At 44.2% G+C, this 20,076-nt stretch overlaps 1 protein-coding gene across 1 annotated transcript in view; it reads left to right on the forward strand.

Moving 5' to 3' along the window:
- ttn.2 (titin, tandem duplicate 2) overlaps positions 1-20,076 on the forward strand; it is a 183,126-nt gene that overhangs the window by 46,678 nt on the left and 116,372 nt on the right. The window contains exons 56-94 of the mRNA XM_069532618.1: positions 244-525; positions 884-1,162; positions 1,242-1,520; positions 1,606-1,884; positions 1,967-2,254; positions 2,345-2,623; positions 2,922-3,203; positions 4,088-4,366; positions 4,465-4,746; positions 4,841-5,119; positions 5,667-5,954; positions 6,080-6,358; positions 6,700-6,981; positions 7,279-7,557; positions 7,872-8,159; positions 8,673-8,960; positions 9,094-9,384; positions 10,081-10,368; positions 10,834-10,944; positions 11,029-11,314; positions 11,423-11,606; positions 11,684-11,767; positions 11,986-12,253; positions 12,406-12,666; positions 13,049-13,258; positions 13,366-13,443; positions 13,539-13,565; positions 14,582-14,638; positions 14,739-14,777; positions 14,951-14,995; positions 15,866-15,922; positions 16,317-16,388; positions 16,657-16,722; positions 16,849-16,926; positions 17,041-17,109; positions 17,353-17,556; positions 17,738-18,082; positions 18,284-18,388; positions 18,574-18,666. Coding sequence (XP_069388719.1) covers positions 244-525; positions 884-1,162; positions 1,242-1,520; positions 1,606-1,884; positions 1,967-2,254; positions 2,345-2,623; positions 2,922-3,203; positions 4,088-4,366; positions 4,465-4,746; positions 4,841-5,119; positions 5,667-5,954; positions 6,080-6,358; positions 6,700-6,981; positions 7,279-7,557; positions 7,872-8,159; positions 8,673-8,960; positions 9,094-9,384; positions 10,081-10,368; positions 10,834-10,944; positions 11,029-11,314; positions 11,423-11,606; positions 11,684-11,767; positions 11,986-12,253; positions 12,406-12,666; positions 13,049-13,258; positions 13,366-13,443; positions 13,539-13,565; positions 14,582-14,638; positions 14,739-14,777; positions 14,951-14,995; positions 15,866-15,922; positions 16,317-16,388; positions 16,657-16,722; positions 16,849-16,926; positions 17,041-17,109; positions 17,353-17,556; positions 17,738-18,082; positions 18,284-18,388; positions 18,574-18,666 — 7,830 coding nt within the window. The remainder of the gene's footprint in view (positions 1-243; positions 526-883; positions 1,163-1,241; positions 1,521-1,605; positions 1,885-1,966; positions 2,255-2,344; positions 2,624-2,921; positions 3,204-4,087; positions 4,367-4,464; positions 4,747-4,840; positions 5,120-5,666; positions 5,955-6,079; positions 6,359-6,699; positions 6,982-7,278; positions 7,558-7,871; positions 8,160-8,672; positions 8,961-9,093; positions 9,385-10,080; positions 10,369-10,833; positions 10,945-11,028; positions 11,315-11,422; positions 11,607-11,683; positions 11,768-11,985; positions 12,254-12,405; positions 12,667-13,048; positions 13,259-13,365; positions 13,444-13,538; positions 13,566-14,581; positions 14,639-14,738; positions 14,778-14,950; positions 14,996-15,865; positions 15,923-16,316; positions 16,389-16,656; positions 16,723-16,848; positions 16,927-17,040; positions 17,110-17,352; positions 17,557-17,737; positions 18,083-18,283; positions 18,389-18,573; positions 18,667-20,076) is intronic.

A 20,076-nucleotide genomic window follows, 5' to 3' on the forward strand; every position in this document is an offset into this window, starting at 1 on the left:
ACATCAAACAAGGTTCCTCAGACACAGTCCAGACCAACTGACCAAAATTTAATCTGACCAAAAGAGGAAGTCTTGGTCTGGATCAAACCATGGCTCCGTTCGTTTGCAGAGTGAAAACAAGATCCAGAAAACCAAAGAAACAGGATCGCAGCATTTGGATGGAAACTTTTAACTTTATAGAGATCAAAGTTTTCCTCATCATCTTTCTCATGGTGACATCAATCATCTTATTTTCTACTTTAGAGCCTCCTAAGTTCATACGGACTCCGGCCCGTGTGTCCGTGGTCCGTCTCGGTCAGAGTAAAGTCTTTGAGTGTCATGTGGCCGGCACACCTGAGATAGACATCTACTGGTTCAAGGAGGGTTTGGAGATCGTCCCCAGTGATCGGTTCAAGATCAGCTTCACTAACTCTGTGGCCACTCTGGAAGTCAGTGGGCCTGAGAGCAAAGACGGTGGGATTTACTACTGTGAGGCTCGTAATGAGGCCGGCAGCGAGAGCTGCAGCATGGAGCTCAAGGTCAAAGGTCAGTTGTGTCAGAGGACATGATGATCATTGCACAGGAGTTTGAAGAACAGCGGATTTAAAGCAGAGGTTTCCCAAAAAAAACATTTTAAAGTAATAACACAAATCAATATTATCAACCTGAAGATGAACGGAATATGTTTCTGAAATTTAAAAGATTATTTTAACTTGACACTACAACTGGAATCCTGTATATACTGGCAACCTAATCACTGTTACGAATACCATTACAGTTTACATTTCAGATTTTATTTCTGTGGGAAACCTCGAGAGAGAAATGTCAAGAAAAGTCTGCTTCATAAGATATAAAGAAACGAAGAAAGTGAGTAAAGTTTGGTGACTGTTTTCTCTCATCTCAGAACCACCATCGTTCATTAGAGAGCTGACTCCAGTTGAAGTAGTAAAAGGCTCCAGTGCCTGTTTTGAGAGTCAGGTTTCTGGGACGGGTCCATTTGAAATCTCGTGGCACAAAGATGCAAAGGAGATCAAACCCAGCGCCAAACATGGCTTCTCACAGATGAACGACACTGTGGGTCTAGAGGTGCACAAATGCGAAGCTGTTGATGTGGGTGAATATCACTGTACTGTTGCTAGTGAGGTGGGCAGCTGTACCTGTAAGACCACGCTAAAGCTCAAAGGTTGGTCTGATCACAGAACACATTTTTTTGACGTGATAATCGAGTGTTTAATTAACATGTCACTGGTTATCTCGAATAGAGCCACCAACATTTACCAGGAGGATTGAGAACAGTGCCACTGTTCTGGGTAAAATGGCAGAGTTGCAGTGTGCCGTGCAGGGTTCTCCCACTCTCTCTGTACAATGGCAAAAAGATGACAGCTGGATTTTGGAAGATCCAAAGATTGAGAGAACATTTGAGAACAATGTGGCCACTCTTAGGATTCCTGCCTGTGAGGTGACTCACAGTGGGAAATACACCTGTCAGGTGGTAAACGAGGCTGGGCAGGACAAATGCTTTGCTGCCCTCACAGTGCAAGGTACACCTGTGCTGATCATCACATCTTTACATGGTCCGAATGTGTCAGACACTAAATGAATGTTTGACTTTCCTTTGCTTTGTAGAGCCTCCTCAGATCACAGAGAAACCAGAGGTGATAAAGGTCACAGCTGGAGATCCAGTCAGTCTGGACTGTAAAGTGACAGGTTCCCCTGAGCTCAAAGTGAAATGGATGAAAGACGGTAAAGAGCTTCAGTCCATCAGGCAGCATAAACTGAGCTTTGAGAACAACACGAGTAGCTTAAAGCTCCAGTCGGCTCACAAAGAGGATGAAGGAGAATACTACTTCCAGGTGTCGAACCACATCAGTAGCTGCTCCTGCAAAGTCCGAGTGATCGTACTAGGTCGGTGTAAAATTCTTATACCTTAGGTCCATTTAGAAACATTGAGCACAGTGTAATTATTACCATTCTCTCTTGGGAACAGAGCAAGTAATTCCTCCAAGCTTCATCAAACCGCTGGTAGACAGGCAGGAGATCCTGGGCTCCTTTGTTCAGATATGTTGCAAAATATCCGGCTCCCTCCCGATCTGCGTAGAGTGGCAGAAAGATGGGGCCAAAATCTCCAGCGGTGTAAAACACAAACTCATTCAGCAGGACAACGCTGTGTCCATTGAGATTGAGCAGCTTGAGAGATCCGACGCAGGATCGTACTCTTGTAAACTGACCAATCCAGCGGGAAGCTGTCAGAGCAGCGCCTCCCTCATGGTCAAAGGTTAGAATGTGATCTCCAGTGTGATTGGTCATTTAATCCTGAACCTAAATGTGACTGTCTCTTCACCCTGCTCCGTCTCATTTTCTTCAGAACCCCCGAGCTTCGTGACGCTGCCCGAGTCCCAGGCAGCTCTACCCAACTCCACTGTCCGCTTTAAAAGCTCTTTTAAAGGAACTCCTCCGTTCACTGTGAAATGGTTCAGAGACAACTCAGAGCTCATGACTGGGCCCTCGTGTTTCACTGGGCTGGAGGGGATGTGTTGCTTCTTAGAGCTCTATTCAGTGGGTGTTGCCCAAAGTGGAGTTTACTGTTGTCAAGTCAGCAACGACGCTGGCTCTATTCAGTGTAGTGCCGACCTGACAGTCAAAGGTTGGATTCTCGTCTTTTAAGTCAATTCTTGTGGCTGTTTTCATTTCATCTGCTTCACTGGATCAAACCAGTGATTCTGTCACGTTTTCTCAGCTTCGCAGAACGTTCATGTTTTCATTTGAAGCTTTTTTGCTTCTCAAGCTTCTCAACAACAATTTGTTCCATTTGTGTTGCATTTGTATTTTACACAACCATCCTGCGTCTGCTGCTAACCCATCATTGTCAGCTGACATCCTGCCTGTCAATAGTGTCCCTTGGTGCTTCCAGCAGCTAACATGTCTGTACTTTGGCATTGCAGAACCACCTGAGTTTGTGCTGAAACTCCCAGCCACTAAATTTGTGAAGCAGGGCGAATCACTCCACCTGGAGTGTAAAGTCAGTGGCACAGCTCCTCTGAAAGTGACCTGGTACAAACACGACACCAAGGTCACAGACGGGGGCAACTTCCGGACATCATTTGTTGACTCAGTGGCAGTCCTGGAACTGCTCGCCGCCAGCTTTGATGATGATGGAGTTTACACCTGTGAAGCTCAGAATGATGCTGGCAGTGTCAGCTGCAGCAGCACACTTACTGTTAAAGGTCAGCCTCCCCGATTCATGTTCTGATGCACTAGCTGTGTCATTCGGTTCTTGATTTATTGCTTAAAGCTGATGTCCGTAACATTTTTAAAAGTCTCCACCATTAAAGACCTGCACCTCCACTCAAATGATTTTCTTATTTTAAGATTAACAACAATTTTTTTATGTAATGCAAATGTTATCTTTGCAAAATTCCATGCAACAGTAACAACACATCAGGATAAACCATTTTCTACAACACCTCAGTAATTTTAGCTGTAGCCCCATTGTCTCTTTTAACAGCTCCAAGACATTCCACAGGTTCCTGCTCTTGTTTCATCATCCTTCCACAATCTTTCTAGAGTTAAGATCCCATTCACAACATCTAAACCATCTTTTCCCCAAAGCAGTAGCAGCTGTAGTTCCATCAAACATCCACAAGCCAGCCATCTTGGCTGTTGTCCCAACATCAGAAATAAATCCATCATCTTATTTAAACCATCAGATATAGATCAGCTGTCTGTTCTGTACTTCCAACAACTCAATTTATCTTTTTTATCAGTAGTTAAATCTTCCTACCACAACAACTCCAACATCTCCTCCACACCTCGGCCATCTTAGCTGAAGTCAAATCATTCTGTAATATCAACAAATGAACAGAAGACTGTTCCATCAAACTCTAAATCAATTCTGTCATCTTAGCTCTCGTCCCAACCATCTTCCACAACCACGTCTTAGTAGTAGTTCAAACCATTTTCCACAACCACTCCGATATCTTGATCGTTGGTTCAAGAACCTCGCGCCAACCAAAGTGATTCGTGAGAAGGTGAAATGTTACGGGTCTCAGCTTTTAGATTTCATCATGGATCCCTTTGCCTCATTAACAGTTTGCTGATCTTTTTGTAGATGCCCCATCATTTGTCAAAGTCCCTGAGCCTGTTGAAGGGCTGAAGGGTAAGGACGTGAGTCTGTACTGCGAGATGAGTGGTACAGCTCCGTTCCAGATCACCTGGTTCAAAGACAGGAAGCCTCTGATGGAGAGCAGGAAATATAAGATGGTGAGCGAGGGCAGCTCAGCCACGCTGCATGTCATTGGGATAGAGTCCTCAGATGCCGGCCAATATGAGTGCAAAGTGTCAAACAGTGTAGGAAGTGACACCTGCCAGATGTCAGTTAAACTCAGAGGTCAGTAGAAATTGCGATGATCTCAAATGAAAATCATTAGTTTCAGTTACATTTGTCACCTTGCTGACTTTCCCCCGATGTTTTTCTCCTCTCTTCAGAGCCTCCGTCGTTCTTGAAGAAACTGTCAAACATGACAGTGATACTGGGAGAGGAGGTGACCCTTGTGGCCACTGTTAAAGGCTCTGAACCCATTACTGTGTCCTGGGTTCAAGACAAGGATCACATTCTCAGGGACGGTGACAACAGGAAAATCACCTTTGAGAACAACCAGGTCGCTCTTAAAGTGTTTAAGGCCGATGCAACTACGGCAGGCAAATACATCTGCCAACTCAGCAATGATGCTGGGAGTGTGGAGTGTTTCGCTAACTTGACTGTTCTAGGTTTGTAAACATATAATTCTCTCTTTCTCTTGAAGTTTTCTCCCCCGGCAGGTTTGATTAAAAACATGTTCTGCTCTGTCTCTGTCGATTCCAGAACCGGCTAAGATCGTGGATAAGCCCGACTCTCTGAGTGTGACGGCAGGAGATATCGCCGCCCTCGAGGTCAAAGTGCGTGGAACCCCAGAGCTCGTCCCCAAGTGGTTCAAGGACGGCGTGGAGCTGGCCTCTGGGAGGAAATACAAGATCTCATTCTCCCGGATGATTTCCAGCCTAAACGTTCTTTCTGCTGAGAAACTGGACTCTGGAGAATATACGTTTGAGGTCATGAACGAGGTCGGGAAGGACCTGAGCAAAATTAATCTCACCGTCTTAGGTTGGTGTTTTCTCTAAACTTGAGCTTTGATGAGTAGAGCGAGATATTTTTTTAATGTTCAAGTTAGTGACAATAAGATTTTGGAGAAGTGGTAACGAACTGACTGACTGTTGATAGTGTTTGAGCTTCTGGAGTTTCAGGGGTTAACAGCGTTATCCAACTGAAGTAACTGGAGACCGATTCTTCAAACTTAAAATACAACAGAAACAAAACACACATGCCTCCAAATCTGCTCCTGTGGTTTTTATCCAAGTGTCCACAAGTCCCGACATTCAGATTAAGTTTGAAACGAGGTCATTTCCATCATGTTTTTGGCCTAAATGTTTTCTGATATCCTCCTAGTTACTAGGAGTAACTATGATTTAGTGGAATCACAGTGGTGAGTAGACCATTAGTGAGGTTTCATTTTTGGGTGAACTATCCCTTTGATTGTCCCCAATGTCTGTAAACTAAGTGTTGAGGTTTTATTCCAAACTCCGCAAATGAAAATACATCGAAGCCGTATTTGTCCTGATGCAGCACTGACTTCCTGTTTCCCTCCTCATAGATAAGATCATTCCTCCGACCTTCTCCAGGAAGTTGAAGGACTGTAACGCAGTTGTCGCAGAAGCTGGAGAGATGGAGTGTAAAGTGTCAGGTTCTCCCCCTTTCACCATCTCATGGTTCCACGATGGCGAGGAAATTCAGAGCGGACCCAACCATGAGATTTCCTTCAGTGAGAACAGCTGCATGCTCAGAGTTCCCTCGCTGAAGCTGTCCGACTCGGGAATGTATAAATGTAAAGCTGTCAACAAGGCGGGATCCAGTGAAACCAGCGCGTTGCTTGGTGTCAAAGGTCAGAAATACTCAGTCTCTTATTCATTTAATATATATAAAATGAACTTCATCATTTTAATACCAGAGCAGATTATTTAGAAGAAGAGATACATATTTGTATTTAAGTTTGATCTCTGTTCTCAGAACCTCCGTCCTTTGTGGTGCCACCTCAGCCGGTGGAGGCGATGCCGGGCTCGAATGTGACGTTCTCAGCGATGGTGAAAGGCAGCGCGCCGCTCAAACTGAAGTGGTTCCGAGGAGCGAAAGAGATCCTGGCGGGTCAAGGCTGTGATTTCTCCTTGAAGGATAACCAGGTGGTTCTGGAGCTTTTCAACGTGAACAGATCTCACGCTGGCGAGTACACGTGTCAGATCGCCAATGACGCCGGAAAGGAAAGCTGTCCAGTTAACCTCACTGTCAAAGGTCAGACATGTTTTACATTCCTTCAGCCGTCCTGTAGAAATACAGACTGAAGCTCATTCTGTCAGAGGAACATAGTAAATTAATAAAACTGCAAGGTATGGATTTGTACGGCCAGTATGATACAGATATTTACTGATACACCACCTGATACAGTATATTTATGTATAAAACTTGTCAATGATCCCTTATACTTCATCAAACCCTTATGACAAAGAAATGTAACCGAGGTTTGCTATTTTAACTATTCTAACCCTAACCAGTCAATTATTTTACTACAAACCCTGAACTCAGATTTAAAACGGTCAGTCACTGTGTTAACTCTTTGTTCCTCTGTCCCTCAGAACCCGCTGCCTTCTCCAAGAAGCTGAAGGACATGGCGGTGGAGAAGGGGAAACCGTTAACTCTGGAGTGCACGTACGCCGGAACACCAAAGATAACGGTGAACTGGTACAAAGACGGACAGCAAATCTTTGCTTCCTACAAATACAACATCACCACGACGGAGAGCTCTTGCATCCTGGAGTGTCTCAGTACAGACGACAAGGAGGCGGCAGGACGATACAGCTGCCGAGTGTCCAACGATGCCGGAGACGACACATGTGAGGCGGCCGTCTCCATTCTCGGTGAGCTCACCCTCTCATCGTTTGTCAGAGACTCTCAGTAAGATTTTTACTGTTTTAATATAAAAACTCAATTACTCATTTCAAGTAATTAGCTTAGCTCAGTCACTGGATCTCTTTTAGCAGCTCCTAATTAGCTTAGCTTAGCTCTGTCTCTAGATCTCTCTCCTCATTGGATCCTCTCCTCTCGCCCTGAATGAAAATAAAAACTTGATTGGAGGAGTGGGCGTGCTCTCAGCTCTGATTGGTTGCCAGTCTAGAATAATAGTTGATTTTAATGGTTTGTGTTTGTCCCTGCAGAGCCACCGTATTTTGTCGAGTCTCTGGAGCCCATGGAGGTGACCGCCGGGGACGCCGTGTGTCTGAAGTGTCAAGTGGCAGGAACTCCTGACATCAAGGTGTCGTGGTTCAAGGCTGACGGTAAAGTGCGGTCCAGCCCCACCTGTAAGTTGGAGTACTCAAAGGGCGTCGCCTGCCTGAAGCTCAGCAAAGCCACCAAGGCCGACATCGGAGAATACAGCTGCAAGGCGGAGAATCGCATTGGCTCCTCCTCCTCCACCTGCAGACTCAGTGTTCAAGGTGAAACACATGATTATATTTGACAAAATTACATATTGAAATCTCAAAATGACAACCTGCCCATTTGTAAAATTAACAATATAAATTGTCAGATAAGTATTTATTTAACACATTCCATTTAAAAAATCATTTTATGATTTTAATCTGACACACAACAATAATAAAGATGAATAAATATAAAAGCTGTTCTTTATTTAGCATCATAGTTAAACACTGTTGTACATTTACATGAATGTTTGATATTACACTTCATATTTTTACTGAAGTACTTGAGTAAATGTATTTGTGACATTTCACTCTCATGTCTGCTCCAGAGGCCAAAACGCCACCAACCTTCCCCAAGAAGATCACCAGCCTGCAGCAGACGGAGGGTCTGCCTGTCAGGTTCGAGTGCCGTGTCGCGGGCTCGTCACCCATCGAGGTGTCGTGGCTGAAAGACGGCGAGCCTCTGACGCATGGAAACGACTTCACTATGTTGTACGATGACAATACGGCCGTGCTGCAGATTGACCACAGTGAGATGAGGCACTCTGGAGAGTACACCTGCGTGGCCAACAACAGCGTGGGCTCGGCCTCTTGCAGAGCCAAGCTCACCCTGCAGGGTCAGTGGAGTGAAAGCTGATCGGTTGAATGGTTCTGATGTAATTCTTTAGTGCTCTGATCTCAAACACTCTTTTCGGTTTGAATAACCTTCAACAAGTTTATATTTTCAGTGAATGTGGAACGAAGAGTTAATAAAAACTTTAGTTCAGCTTTATTTTAAAAGACGATCAATGAAATCAAAAAATGTGCTTCCCACCTCGTGTGCTTCATCACAAACTGTAAATAAAGATGGACGACTGCTAACGTGGAGGAGGTGAGGACCTATACTGCAGTCAGACACCAGGGGGCGATACAGATGATTTGAGTTTACTTTAAAGAGACGTTGTGTCATCCATCTTTATTCACGGTTTATGGTTGTGAGAGAGATGTTAAATAAAATCAGAACTTCTGTGAAATATTATTAAAATAATAATATTAACAAAATAACGTCGTTCAAACATTTCACCTCAACGTGTTTTCTTGTTGTTGTTCTTGTGGCGCTATCTTCTTCTCGCTCTGTGACGGACCTGCAGAACCCAGATACCCTCCAGTCTTTGACAGGACGTTGTCACCACAGGAAGTGACAGTGGGCGACAGCATCGAGCTGGAGTGTCACATGACCGGCTCCGCCCCCATTAAAGTCACATGGTCCAAAGACCACAAAGACATTCGCTCTGGGGGGAATTATAAGATGAGCTGCGATGATAACACGCCGCACCTGACCATTGTGAAGGCAGATAGAGCCGATACAGGGAGGTACTTCTGCCATGCCACTAATGACGTGGGGAAGGACTCTTGTTCCTCTGACATCACGGTCAAAGGTATTTTAACCCCGGGGCCAAACTCTTATCCCCCTCGACCCCTCTTCTTTAACTCAAGCCTATGTGATGGCGTTTCTTTGTGCTGAAAAACGCAGCTTCCCGTCCTCACGTCGCTCCCCTCTCTTGTTTTCAGAGCGTAAGAACCCTCCAGTGTTCACCAAGAAGCCATCAGAGCACATCGAGGACATGGAGGGAAAACTGGTGAAGATGGAGGGACGGGTTTCGGGCTCTCAGCCCATGTCCATCACCTGGTTCAGAGACAACACGGAGATCCACAGCTCCGACAAATATGACATCAGCTTTAAGAGTAACGTGGCCGTGCTGTGCATCAAGAGCAGCCAGGTGAGCGACAGCGGCAGCTACACCTGCCAGGCCTCCAATGAGGCGGGAAGAGCCTCCTGTGACGTCACCGTGGGCATCTCAGGTGGGTGTGGCTTACAGAGGTCACGTTGCATACGACTCTTTCCATCAAAACTTTGACTCAACGTCGTTTATAGCGTCGTCTTTATTTCGCAGGCTTCACTTCCTCATTTTATTTCTATCTCTCTTTGAATCTCTTATTTCGTATTTTTTTAATTTAATTTTTTTTTATGATTCTCTTATTATGTTAATTCTCTTTTATCTCTGACTTTAGTTCAGTTTCATAAACAGATCACAGTCAATTTATAAATACCTCAATGAGGTCGATGTTTGTTTTCTTGGTGTAAATATTTCTCTTTTTTTTCCTTTGACTTTCCTTATAACAACCCTTCTTTATCTAATCTTAACTTAGCTTAACTTAATCTTATCTTAATTTAGCTTATCTTTATCTTATCTTAACTTAGCTTATCTTTATCTTATCTTAACTTAGTTTAACTTAACTTATCTTATCCAACAGGTTAAAATAAAACTAACTAAGATAAATCCTGATTCTTAATATATGATAATATAATATTAATAGTATTAATAGTATTAATAATACTCAGTTGACTCATCAGGGATCTTCATGTGTTAATGTGTAATAATAGACATGGATCCAGTATAAGTACAGATAGTTAGAAGATGATGAGTTTTCTAATACTGACGTCAGTGCGTCCTCCGTCACTCTGCTCAGATAATAAAACTCTTTTCTCTTCTGCAGAGGCCAAGAAACCTCCGGTCTTCGATGTCTCGCTCAAACCGGCGACGGTGGACGAGGGTGAGAAGCTGAGCCTCAGGTGTCACGTCTGCGGGTCACCGCCTCTGAAGATCCAGTGGATGAAGGACAGGAAGGACCTGATGTCGGCCGGAAGCACCAGGATCAGCTTCTCCGATGGGACAGCCTGCCTGGAGATTAGCGCCGCCTCCAGACACGACGCTGGCGATTACCTCTGCAAGGCGTCCAATGAGGCTGGCAGCGAGTTCTGCAAAGCTAAAGTGACAGTCAAAGGTAAGTAAATGACGAATAATGTCACCATAGCACCAGGGAGAAAAAAAGCAGTTTTTATTTTCCCCTAATGTTTTAAACACTTTCTCTTTCCATCGCTGGTTTATTTGTCTGTCAGTGATTGACTGGCTTCACCTGCTGGACACCTGAGGTCATTACATGTTGTAGCTCAGAACACTGGGGCTTGTTATCAAAGTGTGAAACTGCTTCATCGTGAACCGAACTTTACACAAACTGCACCTTCTCGTGAGTTTAGAGGTTTCACTTTAATGAAGATAAGAACTTACGAACAATGCTGCAGCCTCATGAAGAGTAAAGAACGACAAGATAAAAATCTGTTCACGTGATTTTACTGGAGCTCGTTTTAAAGTTGTTTTCTTTGTCACACACTTCAAACTCAATATTCATGTGTTTTTATCAGTGGAAGAAAACAGTTGTGTATTGTTGCACCTTGTTGTTGTGTTGCAGAGAAACCAGGAGCAGCCCCGCCTCGGGCTGAAGCTCCAGCTGTTGCTCCGCCCAAAAAACTGGACAACCTGTTCTTCATCGAGCAACCGAAAACTGCTCACGTGACTGAGAGTGAGACACACACAAACAACACACAACGCAACACACAACCTGTGACTGTAGCTCTGTCCTAAACCGCCACTTGTTCTTCCTCAGAGGGCACCGCCACCTTCATCGCCAAGGTGGGCGGAGACCCGATCCCCAGTGTGAAGTGGATGAAAGGGAAGTGGAGGCAGATAACGCACGGTGGCCGGATCTCCATCGAACAGAAGGGCCAGGAGGCCAAACTGGAGATCAGAGAGGTGACCAAGTCAGACTCGGGTCAGTACAGGTGTGTTGCTTCCAGCAAGCACGGAGAGATCGAGTGCAACACCGACATGCACGTGGACGAGAAGAAAGAGGCGTCGCTGCTCGAGGGAGACCTCCGAGCCAAACTGAAGAAGTGAGTTTACCAGAGAACATGTTGGTGTTCAGCTGTCTGTGGAAACATCCTCTAACCAATCAAACCTGCGTCTCCATCTTTACAATGTCTCCTTTGTTTTGTCCTCAGGACGCCATCGAAGCAGAAGAGTCCACAGGAGGAGAAGGACATCGACATCGTTGAGCTTCTGAGGAATGTGGACCCCAAAGAGTACGAGAAGTATGCCCGCATGTACGGCATCACAGACTACCGCGGACTGCTGCAGGCCATCGAGCAGCTGAAGAAGGAGAAAGCTGAAGAAAGTGGAAGACCGGTAAAGTTCTGCTCAGTCAGCTGCTCGTGTGTGTGTGTGTGGAGACGTTGTCCTGAGTAATAATGTTGTGTTGACAGGAACTGGAACGTGGAGACAGAGAGTCAGATGAGGACATGGCCCGACTGGTGGCCGACCTGCAGAAGAGGATGGAGCGCACAGAGGTCAGGACACGTTCACTCACAGACAGAACAGACACAGTTTGGATGAATATAAAAAAGAAAAGAGGGTGATGGAGAAGAGCAGCGCCTCCATCTGATGATGTGCAAACAAAAGTCACTTTAAAATCCGAGCATGTGATTTAGAAGTTAGTAGTTAAACAGGAGAAATATGATGTTAACGTATCAGTAACTTGGAGTTTATTCTCTTGGCGCTCTTGCAGCCCGTCACTGTGGTGAAGGACATCTCCGATCAGTCAGTCTTCACCAACAAAGAGGCGGAGTTTGAGTGCGAGATCAAGATCAACTACCCAGAGATCACCCTGTCCTGGTACAAGGGCACGCAGAAACTGGATAGCAGTGACAAGTACGACATCAGCATCAGTGGCGACCGCCACCTGCTCAAGATCAAGAAGTGCCAGTCGTCCGACCAGGGCAACTATCGGGTGGTCTGTGGGCCGCATATCTCCAGCGCCAAGCTCACTGTCATGGGTCAGTAACAACCGCTCTATCGTCTGCTCATAACCTGCTGCTCTAAGTTATGAGAGTAATTACGACCGTTCTTACTGAACACCAGTTGGTCACTGGTTGGTGGAAACTGTCCAGTGACGTCCAAACCCATTGGTGTTTGTTTTGTCTTTCAGAAGTGGAGGTTGAGAAACATCTGCAGGACACATCGGGTAAGGAAGGACAGTCGTGCACTCTGTCTTGTCAGTTGTCCGTCCCTAACGTAGAGGCTCATTGGTATAAAAACGGAAAGCAGTTAGAGATGAAGGGCAGGTACACATCTGAGGTGAAGCACAAGGTTCAGAAGCTTCTGATCAGAGACCTGAAGCACGAAGACCAGGGTCGATACACCTGCAAGTACCAGCACCTGGAGTCGTCAGCCGACCTCTGGGTGGAAGGTTTGTACCTGGAAACCTTCCTGCAACCTTCTAGACGTGGATGTTCTACCACTAACCTCTTTGACTCCATCGAACAACTAATGTTGGAGATTTGGGGTTTTCCCTCTTTTTTCCGCTCTTTCTTCTCTTAACATTCTTTACTCCTCTGTTCTCCCGGAGGAAAAAAGTCTGCCATCATCTCATGTGTTGTCTTCTTACATCTGTCCCGACTCAAACACCCCCCCAACAAACAGTCATCATAACTGTCCCACCACTAGTCCTCTGATCCTCATTTTTAACCGTGTGGATGTGGTGTCGGTGAAAACTAGCATTCAGCTGTTGTCATACATTCCCAGTTGTGATGCCAAACACGTTTACCCATTCACGTCTTTATCTGTTTTAGCCGAGCAAATTCATTTCACCAAACGCATCCACAACGTCGAAGTCAACGAGCGCCAGTCGGCCACCTTTGAGTGCGAGGTGTCCTTTGACAACGCTATCGTGTCATGGTACAAAGACACCTGGGAACTGAAAGAGAGCACTAAGTACAACTTCAGAAGCGAGGACAGAAGACATTTCATGGTCATCCGAAACGTGACCATTGAAGACGAAGGTGTGTAGAGCGCCATCTGGCCCCAAACGCCCGTCACAAAGCCCTGCAGATTTTTTTCCTGATTGTTTTTCTGAGTGTTAAACGTCTTCATTACTAATCCCATGTAGGCGTGTACTCAGTGATTGTGAGGTTGGAGCCCAGAGGAGAGGCTAAGAGCACAGCTGAGCTTTATTTGTCTGGCAAAGGTACAGTTCCTAGTCAGACGCCAACTTTGATCTTCTGTTCCGCTTTTGTCTCATTTAGTGTTAAACACTTTTTTCACTCTTTCCCTTTTTCACAGAAATTGAATTAGCAATGGTTCCCACTGGTAAGTATTCTGTCTCTAGCTTGTCAACATGTCTGGACATTTCAGGAAATCCTCTTGTTCTCTGTACAGGGGTGTTGGAACAGGGTAGAAAAGCAGGCTGGGCCCCGAGGGCTCCTTGACAATGACTTGCTAGTGATCATCCACATGCAACTTTGTGAGAACCCCTGAAATCATGATCAGCTCTCCAGACACTGCAACAACTCTATGGTTAGAAAAACCTAAACGAGGTGGGATGCTGCTACTCGCTGCCCGATCTTTGTAATTTTAGAGGTTTAGTCGATGACGAAAAGCGCAGATTGGTTCGATGTCTGGTCCCTTAAAACAGAGTGTGACTGGAAACTGCCCAACATAGAAGCTCCAAACACTTAATGACAGTTATCCATGATATGTGGAAACGTTTAATATCCACAGAGACTGTCTGAACTGACGAAGGCAGTGAGCCTTTTCACGTTTCTTTGAGTCCTGACGAGTCGTCTCTCGTGTGTCTGTTGTTGTTTTTAGTTTTTATTGGAACTCGACTCAATTGTAATTGTACAACTCTACAGAACAGAAGCTTCTACCTGTTGCATGTCTGGCATTATGCTGAACATCAGTAACCAGTATCTGCTAACTGGCTGGTGCTACAAACCTTATACTGGTAAACTACTTAAAATAAGTGAAGATCGGTTTCTGAGTTTACGTGAACGTGACTGACAGATGGAATTAGGACTCTCTCTCCTTTGTTGGAGAGATATATTGTCATGTATGTGGAGCCGCTTCTGGTCATAGGATCTCAATCTTTAGCCTATCCATTACCGATAATGGCTCAAATAGGTAACACCATAGCTGCCATAGTTCTAAAGTCAGGATGAAGTCTGACCAGAATGTTCTTCATACCTGACATCATTCAACAACTCTGGAGAGCAGGAGGATTTTTTTAAATGTCAATGTTTCAGTTCTGCTTTACGCACATTTGTTCTTGAATAGTTGTGCCGTGGTAGTTTTGTCTCAAAGAAAGTTTTGGTATGAACTTGTAGATGTTCCAGACACCTCGATTCAGAGGCCTGAGGTGTCCTCGTCAGTGGCAATTCAAGGTAAGATTAGAACCAGGAGCAGAACGTAGATGTGAAACTTCTTATCAGTCCATTTATTCAAACATACATATTGAAACCAAAATGTTTTTTTGTTTTAAAGAATCTGCTGAGTTCTATCAGTATGAAGAAGAACACAGAGGTATTTACTTCTGTTTTATTCTTAATCCTCTCACATCCTTCACCCTGACCAAAAAACTGATTAACATCAATTTAAGAAGAGAACGATTCTCACCTCACTGACAAACTAATCCACAAACTGAACACTCTGTTCTTAAGAACGGAAAGAATTAAAAACATGGTGGTTCTTTTTAGAATCTTCTGAATATTCGTATCAAGAGAAGGAGGTGGAGCAAAGAGGTAACACGTGATGTTTGTCCTCCTTTTACTCAAACTTCATTTTCTCCATCACCAACAAACCATGTGAGCAGATCTGGGTATTTTTTAAATGATGCCAAAAAATCAAATCTGTTTAGTTTTCCGATCAACGGTTCATGTGAAAAGGAAAAATCAGGTTCATTAAAGTTATTTTACCCAAATCTGCTTTTGTTCGAGATAACATTCATTGTGTCACGTGACGTGTGTGTGAGTCTGTCTGAGTCTACGTGATCTCGTTTGTTTGAGTCTCTGACATTGTGGGATTTTCTTCTTTTTTACTCTAATGATCATCCCATCTTCCATGTTTCCGTGTTTCCACACTAATCTTCAGCTGTGTGTTCGATTCAAACTCTTTAATCTTGTAGAAAATGAAAGAGTTTGTAAAAGTTCAGACTAAAACAGATTAAATGTGTGAAGCCTGAGATCTGCTGAGGACAAAATAACTGAAAGGAGTTAAAACTTTACAGGTCAGTAGTTTTAGCTCCTTCTTGTTTGTAAATTTCAGAGACAGTGCAATGTACTGTCATTTATTTAGTTCATTAAATATATATTAGTTTAAATGTAGCTTTCCTTTCAGCCACGAGTTTTTCCAGACAATTACAACAAAATCAAGAAAAAGACGATAAAATATATTGAGAACATTCAACACATTTTTAGGAAATAATGTGATTTGTGTCCAGGAAGTCTACACGGCCCACTTCCTGTTTTCACTGGAGGAAATAGCGATAATAAAATAATTGACTTCTTTTAGACAAAGCACGTTTTTCTCTGCAGTTGTCAGACTTCACACCTGAATGGTCACAAACGTTTCTTCTCACGTTTCTTGACGTCTGTCACTTCTGCTCATCACAGTCGAGTATCAGAGCCGGACGGAGGAGACGGTAACTCAACAGGTGTCCACAACCAAAGGTATCAGACCAGTGGTGCACAGCGTGGTGGTTAGTGCGTCTGAGCCGTTGTGACTGTGGCTCTTTATGTTTGTCTTTGTGAGGTCGTTGTGTTTCTTCTCGTTGAAAATAACCTCCGCTGCTTCTTTAACTCATTTCTTACCTTGAAGTGCAGGTACTCGTTACGTCACCATCTTCTAACCACGTTCATTTCAGGTCTGAACTCCATCAGTGTATTTAATGTCCAAACACGCAGGAGACTTGATTTCAGGTCGTTGTGATTAACATGGGCCTCGTCATCTGATAATCTTTGTGTGTTTCAGTCACAGTGTTTCAGGAATAAATATGACACTAAAGACTAAGGATCTATATTTCATGTCAGTACTGATCCTGGATGTGTTCCTGTGTTTCTCCAGTTGCCAGAGTCGCTATCGAGGAAACGGTGGAGACTCAGAGAATTGGAGTGAGAGAGGAACTCCCAACTAAAGGTACCAGAGCTGAACATCGTCCGCAGCTTCCGCGCAATGTTCTCTGCAAACTCATTCCTCCGTCCTCCGCTACTAACATCTTTCATAGCTTTTCTGTTTTGCTTTGTCCCGGTTCTTTCACGCTTCCTCTCTTGCTACAGGTCTTTACTTTATCTACTGTAGAAAGCTTTTTCTTTTGGTCTCTTATTCTCTTCTGCGCTTCTCTGCTTCACTTGCAAATGCTCAGCGTCTCCGTGCTGATGCTAACTCACTTGCTGTTTTTTTTAAGTTCGCAAACCTGAGGAGAAAAAGCCTGAAGAGAAGCTGACAGCAGCAGTGAAGGTCCAGCCTGAAGGTACCTACATACTGTACCTGTAATGTTGATCGTACACTTCCTGTGTATCTAATGTGATGAGGTGGTCTTCACTCAGTAACGTCTCCATGTCTCATGTGTTGACATTTCACTCATCATCTCATGTAGTCGAGGCCAAAAAGCCGGTGGAGGAAAAGGTTGCAGTGGTTTCAGTTCCAGAGAAGAAGGAAGTTCCTGCTCTCAAAGGTAGAGAGTTCTCCTCATGTGGATTCTCTGTTCTGATGTGTAAACAGTTGAACCTGATTCTGCTCTGTTGCTTTTGTTGTCTTTGATTTTCTGCTCCATGTTTGAATCTTAAAGAACCGGAGGAGCTTCCGAGGCCTGTTGTTCCCTCGCTGCCCACTGAAAAGCCTGGAGTGCCAAAGAAAGGTACTTCCACTAGTTCCTCTAGTCATTTCCTGTCTTCAGTAGCAGTTCACTCTTCGCTCTGCAGCTTCTCGAGTCTTAACATCTGGCTGGTCCTGGTTTTATTCAGATTCTGTTTGTTTGCCGGCTCTGCTTCCGTGTGTCTCTTAGTTCAGTGTTAGCTCTTCTGAACGCCTCTTCAGAACTTTTACATCCTTCCACCACTCTATGCTAACATTAGCCACTGTCTGTGTTACCTACTTGAAGATGAGTCCAGGCCTCAGGTTCTAGCAGAGCCCCAAAAGGTGGCCCCCGCAGAAGAACCTAAACCCAAACCGAAAGCAGAACCTCAACCAAAGCCTAAACCCTCACCCCCCAAAGCAGAACCTGAACCCAAACCTGCCAAGATCCAGCTGGAGCCTGAAGCTAAACCGGCAGCGCTGAAGAAGCCTACAACACCACCCTCCAAAGGTATTTCCTGTTCTGTCTGGATGTGTGTTGGGTTTTAACGACCTTCAGACAGTGAGTGTGTGTTTCTGTGTCGTCAGTTTCAAAGTCTTCATCGTTGTTTTTGTTCAGCTTCAACATGGAAGCGAATCTTTCAATTTCTGTGTCTTTACTTGCATGTTGACAATCTCAATGTTGCTTTAAGAACCTGGAGAACCTGGAAAACCTGAGCTGGCAAAGGTTAAGCCTAAGACCAAGCCAGAACCAGGAGTCCAAAAACCGGAACCAGGAGTCCAAAAACCGGAACCAGGAGTCCGAAAACCAAAACCAGAACCAGAACCAGAAAAACCAAAACCAGTGGTCCGTAAGCCAGAGCCTCCTGTAACAAAACCCCACCCAGCCGTCGCCACGCCAGAACCTTCAGCACCAACAGCAGAACCAGTCATGGTTCCCAAACCTGAGCCGGCCATGAAAAAACCTGAAGCAAAACCAGAACCACCCAAGACCAAACCAGAACCGACGGCTGCTCCAAAGGAACCGTTGAGGAAAGGTACACAACACGTCTGGCTGAGATGCCGCTCTGGATTTATTCTTAATTCTCTTAACTCCGACTTTAACTTTGTTTGTTGAACCTGGTTTAGATGTTTGGGAATGAAACGTGTAAATTCTTAAACTTCTTGAAACATTTTTTTTTATATGTGATGTCGTCCACTTTAACTGTCTCTAATGTCTGTGACTGAATCTCTTGAAGAACCAGAAACAGCAGCAAAGAAGGAGGGGCTTCCTCCAGCTACAGTCCAACTGAAGGTGCAGAGAGAAGAAGAAGCACCACAGAAGAAGCCTGTGGCAGCTAAAGGTACCAGAGCTGTCAATCATCCTCACACTAAAACCCTCACCTCCATCTTCAACTCTTCAGCTTCTGTGTCGTGTCTAACGTCTAATCGTCGTGTTTTCTCGTCTCACACTCGATAGAGTGGCTTTTCTCTAACAGCTCTTCAACGTGAGTTCATCTTCTAATGTTTGTGAATGATGCTCTTTTAGTTCTCGTGGAGGAAAAGCTTCCCGAAGCTCCAACAGCAGCAAAGGAACCAGAGGCTGCCGTCGTTCCTCCCAAAGTGCTGAAGAGAGAGAAAGGTACTCTCATCTCCCGTCTTTTAACGAACAGGATCATTTCACCCAGATTACTGTGAAACACTGGAACATCATTTAACCTTAAATCAGTAAATACTGTTCACATACTAGAAAATCTCATCTCTGGATTTTATTAAAACATCCTAATCTCATTCTTTCTTTGAACCTGACATGAGCTTCCCTCTAGCGCCACCGTCAGGAAGTAGCAGCACTTTTGTGTAAAACAGATCATTTAAAAAACTGTTGAGTTTAATGTTGTTGTGCGTGAGCACGGTCCTCTTTTCACATCTTCTGCATGTTTTTGTGTCAAACCCTCTTAAAGCTTTCAAAGCTAAACTGGTGCCAGACGAGGTTTCTGAAACGGTTCCTCACAAAGTGATTGATGAGGTAGTTGAGTTGAAGACTGAACTCAAGACTGTTAAAAAACCTGAAACTGCACCAGAGCGACGAGCGCCACAGAAAACTGAGCTGAAGGAAAGAACTCTGGACAGAGTTCCAGAGCGACCTGAGAGGAAAGAGGAGGAAACTCTAAAGATGCTTCCAGAAGAACATGTTGAGGAAAAAGTTTCAGACAAGGCTGCTCCAGAGAGGAGGCCTGTCAAAGTTCCTCAGGAGGTGACGGAGGACGAGAGGAAACCGCCTGAGGAACTTCCTGTGAAGGTGCAGGAAGTGAAAGTCAAGAAGGTGTCAAAGAAACAAACAGAGAGAATCTCTGTGGATAAAACAGCTGAAGTTCAACCAGAGGTTGAAGAAACTCTTCGTAAAGGTACAGCTTCATGAATGTGAACCTTCGGCAACAGTTCAGTTACGACTCTTCTTCTCTTGAATGAAAGAATGTGTTGAAAATGACATCGACTCTAATGATCAAACGTTTCATTTGAAGTTTACACAAATAACTTTTCTACACTGACAATGAAAGCTTCATTTCTGGAAACTGAACTGAAGCCAAACTCTCGTTTATCAGTTCAAATAGAAAGTTTTTATTCGTGTGTTGAACTCTTTGTTTACTTTATCGTACTTTCTGTCCCACAATTCAACACTCTACAGCTCAGATTTGTTTTTAAACAAATCAACAGTTTGGATTCATTTCATTTATTCACTTTGATCTTTTATCAATGAACACACTCGTTTTTCTTTCCTAAACAAAATCTACTTTTTGTGATATTTCAAGATTTTCAAGTTTCCTCTAGGATTTTTATTCACAACTTAAAACATGAATAGAAAAACATTTCACCTATTCGCTCAAGAACAAAAGAAAAATTATAACAATTCTTTTATTGCTGCACTTTTTATAAAATGTCAAAATGACATTCTACACTAGTGGTGGAGGAAAAATGACATTTGCTCCCTCTAGTGGTCAAAGTAAAAAGTGAATTTTGGAGTCGATGTGATGTATCCATAACCACAATAAAA

Source organism: Paralichthys olivaceus, chromosome 10 (assembly GCF_024713975.1).
Source record: "Paralichthys olivaceus isolate ysfri-2021 chromosome 10, ASM2471397v2, whole genome shotgun sequence".
NCBI classification, from domain to species: Eukaryota; Metazoa; Chordata; class Actinopteri; order Pleuronectiformes; family Paralichthyidae; genus Paralichthys; species Paralichthys olivaceus.